General features: G+C 40.8%; 1 protein-coding gene across 18 annotated transcripts in view; it reads left to right on the top strand.

Annotated features, from left to right (window-relative positions):
- Window positions 1–13,441, top strand: part of LOC140477439 (uncharacterized) — a 520,360-nt gene that overhangs the window by 321,410 nt on the left and 185,509 nt on the right. For all 18 annotated transcript variants that reach the window (XR_011960730.1, XR_011960729.1, XR_011960728.1 and 15 more), the window contains one exon: window positions 11,380–11,569. Coding sequence is in view for 14 of the 18 variants with exons in the window: in XM_072571355.1 (XP_072427456.1) it covers window positions 11,380–11,569 (190 nt within the window). In the remaining 4 variants the exon portion in view is untranslated. The remainder of the gene's footprint in view (window positions 1–11,379; window positions 11,570–13,441) is intronic.

Genomic DNA, 13,441 nt, shown 5'->3' with positions numbered 1-13,441 from the left:
TCTCTTTATTCCGCAACACTCCACAGGACCTTACCATTAAGTGTATAGGTTCTGCCATGATTTACCTTTCCAACATGCAGCACCTCACGTTTATCTAACTTAAACTCCATCTGCCACTCCTCAGCTCATTGGCCAGTTTGATCAAGATCCCATTGTACTTTGAAGTAGCCTTCTTAGCTGTCCACTACACTTCCAATTTTGGCGTCATCTGCAAACTTACTAACTATATCTCCAATCTTCATATCCAAATCATTTAAAGAAATGAAAAAAAGCAGTGGACCCAGCACTGATCTTTGTGGCACATGATTGGTCATAGGCCTACATTCTGAAAAGCAACTCTCTACCACCACCCTTTTTCTTCTACCTTCAAGCCATTTCTGTACCCAAATGGCTACTTCTCCATGTATTCTGTATGATCTAACCTTGCTAACCAGTCTACCACAAGGAACCTTGTCAAATACCTTACTGAAGTCCATAATGATCATATCCACAGGTCTTCCCTCAACAATCCTCTGTGTTACTTCTTCAAAAAACTCAATCAAGTTTGTGAGACATGACTTCCCACGCACAAAGCCATGTTGACCATCCCTAATCAGTACTTGCCTTTCCAAATACATGTAAATCCTATCCCTCAGGATTCCCTCCAACAACTTGGCCCACCACCGATGATATACTCACCAGTCTATAGTTCCCTCACTTTTCCTGACCACCTTTCTTAAATAGTGGTGCCACATTAGCCAACCTCCAGTCTTTCCGGCACCTCACCTATGACCATCGATAGTGCAAATATCTTAGCAAAGGGCCCAGCAATCACTTAGGAAACAAAAAAAACGAAATACCACTTGTATTTTGGGCAATTTCTTGAGCGTATTGCTGGTCTAAATGAATGTATGCACTTTTTACACACAAGCATGCCTTAACCTCTAATAAAGATGTTCCCCAACCAAATCCAAAGAGTACCTGAGGAGCAAACTACTGCAGATACTGGAATCTGTACTCAAAATAAAAAATGCTGGAGATCACAGCAAATCAGGCAGCATACATAGAGAGAAAGCAGTCAAGATTAGAATGGTGCAGGAAAAGTACAGCAGGTCAGGCAGCATCTCTTCCTCCTGCTCCTCAGATGCTGTCTGACCTGCTGTGCTTTTCCAGCACCACTCTAATCTAAACCCTAATCTCCAGCATCTGCAATACCCACTTCCACCATGGAGAGAAAGCAAGTTAATGTTTTGAGTCTACATGTCTCTGATAAAAAGATTGCCCCTCAACACACTTCCCCCCTCCCCCCGCAATCAAATGATCCCTGACCCTCACCGAAAGATCCCTGACACTCACCCAAGGTCCCCTGAGACTATACTTGCAGACATACCTGTCCAAAGGTGTATCCAGGCTTTTCAAAAGAAATTTATTTGAACCAGATTTGCTTCTATTTGGTCTGCTCTGCACACCCTGGCTACAATCTAGGCTCCAGAAACCAGGAGCTCCAAAATCCAATGTTAGTGAAGGAAGCTAATCATTTAAAGGCTAGCTGCTTCTAGTAACTGCATATGTGCAAACTACAGTCTCTAACCACGCCCCCCCCCCCCCCCCCACCGCCACCCCTGCCATCCCCATCCTCCACGGAAATAAGAAATGCCAGATTTGGGAATGGGACTTAGAATTCCTAATTTCTTCAGGAAATTTTGCTGCAACGGAAACATATTCTAACATGCCTAAAATGGGTGTCTAAACTTAATTAGGGAAACTTTATACACAAGCATTTTTTTAGAACATTGCATTTATTATCTTTTTACATGAAACTAAATAAAAGAAATGTAATCTTGACCTTAACTATTTTTTATTGTTTGGATTGATTGTTTCTTTGTGGTACAAATTTTAAAACGTAGGCGTCAATCCCAATCTTTCTCAGTGCAAACCAGTCATTGCAGATGGGTGTATTTTAAGTGATATCGATCTAAAATTGTTTTGTGCAGGAAACCTTTGTTCAAAAGGAATAACATTCTTTTTATATTCATAATTCATAAACGTAGCTCCGTGAGTGTTACCTGTGAGAAAGACTGGGTGAAAGCATCTGAGAAATTGCCTCTAAACAAGAATCTATTGATCATCTTAAATCAAAAAAATACCTTTGACATAAGATTACCTGCCAGTTTGAACATTAGTTAGATTGTGTTGTAGCCCTGGGCAATTGTACGTCTGCCAAAGGGATTGTAAATAAAGCGTGCTACTGTTTGTGCTGGTGCCTCAACCAATTAAGGAAGAACAAAAAAAAAGAAACTGGTTATTATGGAGAATTTGAGGTGTTGCATATGTCATTTTTGCTATATTTATTTGCCATAAATGGTCAGGATTTATATAATTCTTTTCTGTTTTGTTTACAACGATTGCTGCATCCAAAGAATTATTTTGAAAATTAGCAAATGATTGTGTTTAATCATTAACATTATCTCCAAAAATAATGGAGCACGTTTAAAATTGAAGGGCAAGCAATTGGGTGAGGAATGTGAGGGAGCAAATTGCGATGTGACTATTTCTGCATGCAGAGGGGGATGTAGAGTGTACACTATCCATGCCACTGTAATGCCAATATGTTGACAAATCACTTGTAGTGTCAACTGAGGACATAAATAGAGACCAGAGGATAAGGAGGGGAAGATTGAAGGTCGGGGATTTTGGGTGGCACAGTCTGGATACATGTGTGGGATGTGGATGTTTCTGGAAAGAGCAGTATTTATTGCCCATTTCTAATTGTCCTTGAAAAGTCTCTGCTGTTAGCTTGCCTTCTGAATATGACTGAGTGTATGGTGAACTTTAAGGTAGATGTGTTTATTTGTATGCCTAATAAATGAATATAGACTGTAAGTATAGTTGGTAGGTTAAGTAGTGTATGCTTGTAATGTGTAGCTGTAAATAAACGCTCAAACCTGTACAAAACCTAACTCCAGTTCTATTTGTCACAAGAAGCCAAATGAATTATAACATTGTAGCAGAGAATAGTTGCCTAACAAGTGAAAGTTGGAAATTTTTTTCAGAAGTACAGCTAGAATTCTCATTGCCATTTTTAAAAATAGTAAAATGTTAGTATTAATTGTTGGTATATGCTGAGTGTCCAATGAATTTCAATATATAGTCATGAATTATATCCTACCAAAGACACAGCAGGCTCCCAGCCTTGGTATTGTTGCCTCCTGTAAGTGATGAAATAAAAACTGAAGTGTTTTATGAGCTGGACCCCTCTCTCTTGATAGCGATGAAGATTTGGATTGTCAATTACAGTTATCCAGAAGGTACTATAGAATCTTTGTAAAATATTGTCAAACTTTGATATTACGCTGCCAATTTCAGTCTTTTCATTCACCCTGCAGCCCTTGCTTTTCTCCACAAAAGCTGAAAGAGCTGCAGACTGTTGGACAATTGCTGAGGCTGAGATGCATCCACTTCTGCCTTCTCAATACTCACATCAGTGTCACTTACATTTGCACCCTCCTGTCCCTGATCATGGAACAAAGTGGAAGACTGAGTGGCACAACTGTCTTTGAAAGAAAGTGTAAGGATAACTTTTGCACTTGCTGATTCATTCCATTTTAACTGCCAGTGCACTGACTCTGAGCCAACGTTCCTTGAGATGCAGATATTTACTTACTGATGACTTTGCCTTGGATCACAATAGTGTCCACAAGCTTCCACATACTGCACTTAGAACATATCATCTCCCCTGTCATTTTCATGAATTCTTAATTAGTTTATTTTAAAATTAACAATTAATTAACTTAATTATTTGTATTTCCATTATTAATTTTAGTCACTACCTCTATTCTTGCCTTTGCTTACTTTCTTATTTTAATTACTCAATTTACCATGTCATTGTTAGTCAAAACCTTTAGATTCCTAATCAATCAATATCACTGCTTTGCCACTGCACTTCTGTACACATTATTTGTATCTGCAGAAACCCTAATACCTGTTTCAGGTATGCACTGCACAGTGATTGACCATGTTGCAGAATTTTAAAACCCTGCATAATTTTAGCAACTACTCGCTATAGTTGTACAAACTTTAGTAAAGATGAGCTACAAATATTTGCAGTCAGTTAAGTAGTTAGAGCAGTGGTTTCCACTGGAAATGGCACACTTCAGTGAGGCAAACAATTTCATGGCACACCCAGATTTTTCAGCTGAGTTGATTGTTCATAAATGTCACATTTATTTTCATTTACTGTCGCAATGCCAGTGATTTAACTATAGAATATTGTTTAAGGTGAAGCAATACTTGTTATACACTGGCTTTCATTACAGCACACCACTAAAAAGTATTGATTTAGAAATCCAAGTTCTCTGTGTAATTGTGGAAGACATAAGTTTAAACATTTCTGCAACCGTGGTGCTGTATAATCATTAACTCTATATTTCTTCCACAACAAAACAGTGTAAGTGTTCAGAAGATTGTTTGACTGGTTTTCATTCCATTTCACATTCATTGATTGGCCATTCAGTATTTTTACTCTGGATTACAATCTCACCCTTCTTGGCTGGGCCGTGGTGATAGAGGAGGAATCTCGGTCAATTGAAAAATGTAAAAGTGATAAAGAGGCATTAGGTACGCTGTTGGTACTTAAAGTTGACAAGTTCAAGCCAATTGAGATGCATCCAAGGATGTTGAAGGAAGGGAGAGTGGAAATTGTAGAATCAATGTCAATACTCTTTTAATCTTTCCTGGATTTGGTGATGGTGCTGGAGAATTTAAAATATTACAACCATGTTCAAAGTTACTGAATAATCAATTTAACATTGGTGGGGAAACTCCTAGAAGCAATTATTTAGGTTAGAATTAATAAATGTATGGAAAAATGTCGTTTAATTTGGAAAAGTCAGCATGGATTTGTTAAAAGAAAATCAAATCTAATTAACTTGCTTGAGCTTTTTAAAGAGTTATCAGAAGGAGTTGGTAAAGTCAAGGCTGCTGGTGTCATGTCCATGGACGTCTAAGCGGTGTTTGATATGGTAATAAGCAACCATGCAACAGACTTTTGAGGAAATTTATAGGTCATGGAAGATAACAGACTGTAGCAACAAGAATACAAATTAGCTAAGGGATAAGAAAAAGAAAGCAATAGTTAATGAGTTATTTTGGACAGATAAAAAGAGAGAAACGGTTCCCACCCATAACTGAATCAAAGATGTAGAGAGAGAAATTCTTCGCAAAACAAGTTGCTAAGATATAGAGCATGCTGCCTTGTGGTGTGGTGGAGGCTGGTTAAATTGAGGCTTTCAGGTGAACAGTAAATTATTATAAATGCAGAAATAATGTGCAGGAGTGAGGAGAAAAGACAGGAGATTAGCGCTACATCAATTGCTGAGAGAGCTGATACAGAAGTGATGGGCCAAAGGTTCTCTTACTATACTATAGCAACTTGGATTCTGTGAACTGCAAATGTGTTATTGTATCTTTTTTTTGGCAAGAAGTTGTCTTCAATCTGTGAGATCATTTGAGGTTAACAGCAAATGAAGAAACAGTCCTTTTCAGATTATATGTATGTTTTACTCCAGACATTTCTTTCAGCAGTTAATGAATTTGATTGTTGTCCTTTAATGTTAATTCATTTGGGTAAGATAATGTTCGCTTTTCTATGTTCCAGAAATATAGTGCCATTTATTGCTTTATTCCGTGTGTCAGTTATTGCAATATCCCCTTCTTATTGAGAGAATATGATCACCAAGGAAGTTCTGGGATATCATAGAAATATTGCCTGTCATGACAGAGTTGAAAGGTAAACCTACAGTAGAGGATCTTAGCAAAGCTATTTAGTCATTTCCTTTGGACAACACCCCAGGTACTGATGATATACTGCCTGCAGTCTTTGAGGTTAATCTTTGAGGTTTCTGTAGCAACTTCATGAACTTGTCTCTGGTGGAGAGAGGAGGCAGCATCCAAGGATGTGTATGATGTGAAAATTGTGATTTTGTACATAACAAGGGTGACCACAAAGACTGAAACAACTAAAAATGTATCCTTCTGCCAAGTATCTTAAAAAAAAATTTGCCCATGCCATGTTGCCCTTGTCAGATTGAAAATCCAGGCTGGTGCAAATATCTGGGGTAAAGAATGGCCTAATAGTAACCATGTAACCACAATTGATTTTTGTAAAACTCCATCTGGTTTATTAATGCCCTTCAAAGGAAGAAATCTGCCTTTCTTACCTGGTCTGATTTACCTATAACTCCAAATCTAAAGCAATGTGGTTGACTCCTAGCTGTCCTCTGGACATTAGCGCTAAGTTATAAATGCTGGCCTAGCCAGTGATGCCTACATCTCATAATGCTAAACTCTCCATATTTCAAAAGCTAGAGATGTTATGTCTATTTGGAACAGCAACCTGACCAAGAACCCCAATCTGAGAGTCTAACTTGCCCACAAATTCACAGTACTCTTTCACAATAGTCAGACTTGGACCATACATGCCAGCCAAGAGAAAAGCTAACAATTTCCACTTTCATTCTCTCAGATGATCTTCAGAATTTCTTGGTTACCAAAGTCACTTCCCCATCCAATGACAGATGTTCTGACTTGACCACATTATTTCAGTTGATGACAGATCTATACCAAAAGACCATCAATAATATTAAATTTGGTCATAACATCCTGAAAGTCTGTGCCTTTGCTCAAAGGATGCGTGCAAGTCAGATATAAAGATGGTGGATAGTGACCCTGATAATTGAGAGATGTTTGCCAATTGCTGTGACCTCCTGGAGACTGAATGTTTGGGGGTCATTGGAAGAGGTCAGCAAATAGGAAACCTCAACTTTGAGAATGTGACAAAACATATTCATGAAGTGGATGTGTACATGGATTTTAGCAAGGCATTTGATAAGGTTCCCCGTGGTAGGTTCATTCAGAAAGTAAGGCATGGAATACAGGGAAATTTGGCTGTTTGGATACAGAAGTGGCTGGCCCATAGAAGACAGAGGGTGGTAGTAGATGTAAAGTATTCAGCCTGGAACTCGGTAACCCATGGTGTTCTGCAGGGATCTGTTCTGGGACTTCACTTTTTGTGTATTTTATAAATGACTTGGATGAGGAAGTGGAAGGCTGAGTTACTAAGGCTGCCAATGACACAAATGTTGGTGGAGTTGTGGATAATGTGGAGAGCTGTTGTAGGTTGCAATGGGACATTCACAGGATGCAGAACTCGGATGATAATTGGCAGATGGAGTTCAATCTGGAAAAGTGTGAAGTGATTCATTTTGGAAGTGTAGAGGAACAGAAGTATCTTGGGGTCCATGTCCATAGATCCCTCAAAGTTTCCACCCAAGTTGACTGAGTTGTTAAGAAGGCATATGGTGTATTTGCTTTCATTAGGAGGGGGATTGAGTTTGAGCCATGAGGTTATGCTGCAGCTCTGCAGTAACCAAGTCTGGTTGGACCACAGTTGGACTATTGTGTTCAGTTCTGGTCGCCTCATTATAGGAAGGATGTGGAAGGTTTGGAGAGGGTGCAGAGAAGATTTACCAGGATGCTGCCTGGGCTGGAGGGCATGTCTTATGAAAAAGGATTGAGGGAGCAAGTGCTTTTCTCATTGGAACGAAGAAGAATTAGAGGTGACTTGATAGAGGTGTACAAGATGATGAGAGGCACAGATGCAGTGAATAGTTAGAGACTTTTTCCCATGACGGAAATGGCTATTACAATGGGGAATAATTTTAAGGTGATTGCAGAAAGGTTTAGGGGAGATGTCAGAGGTCAGTTCTTTACACAGTGAGTGTTAGGTTCATGGAATGCATTGCCAGCAGTGGTAGTAGAGTCAGATACATTAGGGACATTTAAGCGACTCTTGGATAGGCACATGGATGTTAGTAAAATGAATGGTTTGTCGGTTAGTTTGATCTTAGAATAGGATATAAGGTTGGCACAACATCAAGGGCCGAAGGGCCTGTACTGTGATGTACTGTTCTATGTTCAATTGGCTAAGAAGAGGGCCCTGAGAAAATAGAGCCAGCGAATTCTGCGTCACCCCATCCCATTGTCTTCTTCTGATGTGGCAGGAACTGTGAGGCCAGATGGGACTTCTGAGTCACAGCAAGCAATCCTTGACTCAGAGCTGGCCACCACAGTGCAAACTAATGTCTCACTAGCCAAACGTCTGCCATGCCTGTTATGAGTAGACCCCTCAAGTCCACTTGGTCACTCAGTTAGATCATGACTGATCTTGCTCTAAACTCCACTTTCCCACCTGTTCCTGATTCCCTTTGGTTCCTGTTTGTTTACAACTTATCTCAACCTTGAATATATTCAATGACTTTCCTTCCACAATTCTCTGGAATTCTAAGGATTCAGAGAGGAATTATTTCCTCACCTCTCTCATAGATGGATATCTCCTTACTCGGAAACTAACAGCTTTAGGATTAGTGGCCTGTATTGGATGTGTGAATGACTGCTGTTTTGCAACTCCAAATACCTCATGAACACGGAGAGCCTAATTCACCTTTAGAAGAATGATCGTGTTTACCAGACCCCTTTCCCATGGTTAGCTAATCCCTATTGAGTCACTCCCTGCCAAGAGATTCAATGCCATGAAAGCTAATGTTGTATAGACTTTGTACACTCAATAGCCATTACATACCATTGCATAAGAAGCTACCTAAGCCTTCATCCATTCATGCAACAATATTAAATGGCTTCATCTACTTTAATGGCACCCCATTACAATGCTACCTCCTACTCAGGTGATTGCGTCACTTCATGTCTGTGCCAACAAACCAAAATCACTTTCCTTTTACTGGGATATTATTTAGCTCATTTGCAAGATGAATTGGTGCACTGACATGTTTGGGTGCGTCCCTGTTAAATGACTCCTGTACCTTTTCCAAAATCCATGGATGGTGGGATCAGATCAGCAAGTTAAAATGGCAGTCAAAACTCTGATGTACAGCCTTCCCTGCCCATTCAGCGAAATAAAAATTCAACCCTTTTCTTCCCCTCTCACCACCTATTTTTGTTTCAGAAGTAAATTTTGGTACAGTATATTCAGTTTCATCGTTGAGTCATTAATTCTTGGCCCTCCACTAAATATATATTTTTATTTCAATCATGCCACCACTCTGTTACTCTGCATCCTACAATCTAAGTGACCTACTTTTCCAGTGTTCATACAAATTCAACTTACCTCAAATACAATAATATACTACAACCTCTAGCAATTTCCTCAGCATCATCAGCATTACTTAATTCAATACTTTGGGAATGGAAACAAAGAAGATACAGTATTTGATAAAACAACTTTTACTACTATTTTATGCTGCTATCTGACAGTTTCATGTTTCAGGTAGATATTTATGCCAGCACTGTTTTTTGAATCACACACAACTGTGATGATTGTGTGACAACTGTAACATTTCAGTATCATTTGAAAATCTAGAAAATTCTGAAATCCTGAAATGATATAGTCCTAAGCATTCTGGGCTAGAGACATTATGGTGAATAACAGTTTGTCAAATTGATTGAATTTATGTGAACAATCAACACACGATTACAAAGAAAATGTGCATTAACTGATCAGAGTTTGGACATTGCAATTGATATACTCCTGAGAAGAATCAACAAGAAATCCTATTTCTGATTACTGTTTCATTTTGTTTAGAATAGAGTAGAAAAGAATAGAATATCCTTCATTGTCATGTGTACTTCATTGTAGGAGTGCAGAGAAAAGCTTTTACGTCTGTCTCTTATGGCGACATCTTAGGACATGTACCTAGGCATATATCTTGGATACAACAAAAGAATACAAGTAGTTGCTTTACTTTATAGAGTTTAAAAATAAATTAAAAATTGGACATCATTAAATGGTTGACAATACAGTAAGATAGGAAATTTCATATAAACATGACATTGTAGCAGAAGAGTGCAGGGTTTCTGTATGTAGTCTGATGGCTTGCACTAGACTCCAGTCCACCAGCCATACCCACTCTGCTCCAAGACACCAGTCTGTTTCATACAGCCAATCAGCTGCTCCAAGGTAAGGTCCAGGACTGCCTTCTCTGCGCCAGTCTCCTGCGTCGTGCTCCCCAGCTGCTTCTCCCCATCCTGCACCGGCGTTGCATCCCCACGTCCCGCTCCATGGATACTTCCCCAACACTTGCTCTGGGGCTGCTCCCCCACGTTCTGCTCTTGGGGCTGCATCCCCACGTTCTGCTTCAAGGCTGTTTCCCCACGTCCCGCTCCAGGGTTGCTTCCCCAACACTTGCTCTGGGGCTGCTCCCACACATCATGTTCCAGGGCTGCTTCCCCACATCCTGCTCCTGGGGCTACTTCCCCACGTCCTGCTCTTGGCGCTGCTTCCCCGCGTCCTGCTCTTGGCGCTGCTTCCCCACATCCTGCTCTTGGCGCTGCTTCCCCACATCCTGCTCCTGGGGCTGCTTCCCCACATCCTGCTCTTGGCGCTGCTTCCCCACATCCTGCTCCTGGGGCTACTTCCCCGCGTCCTGCTCTTGGCGCTGCTTCCCCACATCCTGCTCCTGGGGCTGCTTCCCCACATCCTGCTCCGAGGCTGCTTCCCCACATCCTGCTCCTGGGGCTGATTCTCCACATCCTGCTCCGGGGCTGCTTCCCCACATCATGCTCCGAGGCTGCATCCCCACATCCTGCTCTTGGCGCTGCTTCCCCACATCCTGCTCCTGGGGCTACTTCCCCACGTCCTGCTCTTGGCGCTGCTTCCCCACATCCTGCTCCTGGGGCTACTTCCCTACGTCCTGCTCTTGGCGCTGCTTCCCCACATCCTGTTCCGGGGCTGCTTCCCCACATCCTGCTCGTGGAGCTGCTTCCCCACATCCGCTCCAGGGCTGCTTCCCCACATCCTGCTCCTGGGGCTGCTTCCCCACATCCTGCTCGTGGGGCTGCTTCCCCACATCCTGCTCCAGGACTGCTTTCCCACATCCTGCTCCTGGGGCTGCTTCCCCACATCCTGCTCCAGGACTGCTTCCCCACATCCGCTCCAGGACTGCTTCCCCAATCCCTGCTCCGGGGCTGATTTATTGCAATGCTATGGGGTTGTAGCTCATGTGCTGCTCCAGGGCTCGCTGCTCACATGTTTATTATCCTTTTTGGGAATGCATGTAGAGGGAACAGGATTTGTTTTCCTTAACAATGGAGTGGCCTTCCAGTACACAAGTCTTGCACATTTATATGACTAGTGTAGAACAAGATACCTGTGAGAACTGTGCCTACCAGAGAATTAATGCTTTCAGGGAAGAAGGTGAAAAAACAAGTGATGAAAATAAAAGTAAAATTGGTTTGTGTATTTGCATTCAGTATTAAAATGTCAGAATATTATTTTACGGTATTAATAGGGGTCGATGCAAGTTAAATTATTTTTATGTCTAATTGTAGTTCAGGAGCTTGCCAGTCAGGAACAAAAGCTGATTTTAATGGAGTCAAACCTACAAGCTACTGAGAAGCATCTCAATGATCAGATAGCTGAGATAGTCCGTCAAGAACAAAGGCAACACAAATTACGTACTGAACTCAAAACATTTAAAGAGCACCTTGAAACTACCAAGGAAGAGGTTAACAAGCACAAGTGAGTTTTTGTTCTTTTATAACTATATTCTCTATTTGATTTTAATACTGTAATGATGTAATGGTATTGCTAAGTGACAATTGTTTCCTTTTCTCATTACTTAAATAATATCCCATTCAGTTCTCTAAGCTAATTCTGTAATGGGACCTTTGTTTAAACTATTTGATGTTAGGTCTGAGAAGTAAACAACAATGCGTCATCAACGTTATCCGCTGTTTCAAGGATGTTGTTTGCTCAGGGTTGCGAGTTTCTGCCATTGGTCTTCTTAGCCCTGAAGAGGCTGTTTGTGGTGTACATTAAGAATTTTGACTGAAACGTAGAGAGCATGATCAAGAAGTTCATATATGGTACAGAAATTGACAGGCGAACAGGTGGGCAGAGCAGTGACAAGTAGAATTCAACCCAGTGCTTTTGATACACTGTCCAGATTTATCTATAGTGCAGAAGTGTGGTGGCATCAACTGCTCTGTGCAATTAAGACTTTAGTTAACTCTCAGAGGTCAAGCATGTGAAGTCATATATTTGGTAAGGGCTAACAAGGTAAGGGATTATACTCACTTATGATACCAAGGCACACAAGGCTAGCTATACAACAAATGCTGAAAAATGGGATCAAAATATTCAGGTGGTTCTAATTGACAACACAGACTTGACAGTCTGAATGGCTTTTTTCTGTACTGCAGACCTCTATTACACTATGACTATGGAAGCCTGGAGAGTACTCAAATCAGAGGGAGGTTAGTGCACTCATCTACAGATCCCTGAAGATAGCAGGGCAGGTAGATAGGGTGGTGAACAATGCATATGGGATACTTAGCCAAGGCATAGAATAGAAGAGGGGAAGGTTATGTGGAACTGTATAAAATGTTGGTTTGGTCACAACTGAAGTACTGTGTACAAATCTGGGTCCCCTCTTTAGGGGAAAGATGTGCTTGCATTAGAGAGGGTACCAAGATATTGCCTGTGCTGGAGGGTCTAAGCTGTGAAGAAAGATTAGGTATAATGGGATTGCTGTTTGGAGCACTGAAGGTTTAGAGGGTACTTGATAGAGGCATAGAAGATTATGAGTGACATAGATTGAGTGGATAGGAAAGCACATTTTTAATTAATCAGTTGGCAGAGTACATAAAATTAACATAACAAGTAGAAGCTGAAAAGGGATTTGAGTTGAAATATATCCATATGTGCTGAGTTCTGAAACTCACTGTCTGAAAATGTGGTTGAGGCAGATATCTCCAGACATTTAAGCTGTATTTAGGTAATCGCTTTACATTGCTATAACTTCCAGGTCATTGTGCCAAGAGCTGAAATTAGGATTTGCATAGTCAGATCTATGTTGTCTGGGGAAGACACAACAGTCCAAATGGCAAGCTGTAATTGTGTATGAATCCGCCTTATGAGTCTATTGGAATTTCTTTAGTTCTCTAATGTGTTTTTGATACACTGTCCAGATTTAACTATAGTGCAGAAGTGTGGTGACATCAATTGCTCTGAGCAATTAAGACTTTAGTTGACTCTTGAAGGTCAAGCATCACTCTTGTATCTTAAAGAAGGCTGAGCTGATCAGATGTTGAACTCAGCTCCTCCTATCATTAACTGTACAATTAAGTTTGTCCACAGTGCACAAGTATGAATTGAGCACCATCAGGGCTGCATTATATAAGAAATGTTTAAGACCATGGATAGGTACCACCTCACAGCCTTCTCACAAATCGTTCCATTTATATTTGCTCACTACCAATCATAAACACCCTCTGACAATCTCGTCACCCTTCTTGTCATTGACTCATATGGAATCAACCCAGTCATACCAGTGGGAGTTGCCCAAAGTCCCATCATTATCATCATTAAGCAACGCAAGTTTGTTGTCCA

This window comes from Chiloscyllium punctatum, chromosome 5 (assembly GCF_047496795.1).
Source record: "Chiloscyllium punctatum isolate Juve2018m chromosome 5, sChiPun1.3, whole genome shotgun sequence".
Taxonomy (NCBI): Eukaryota; Metazoa; Chordata; class Chondrichthyes; order Orectolobiformes; family Hemiscylliidae; genus Chiloscyllium; species Chiloscyllium punctatum.
Note: the sequence above shows the minus strand (reverse complement) of the source record. Positions and strands in the feature narration are given on the sequence as shown.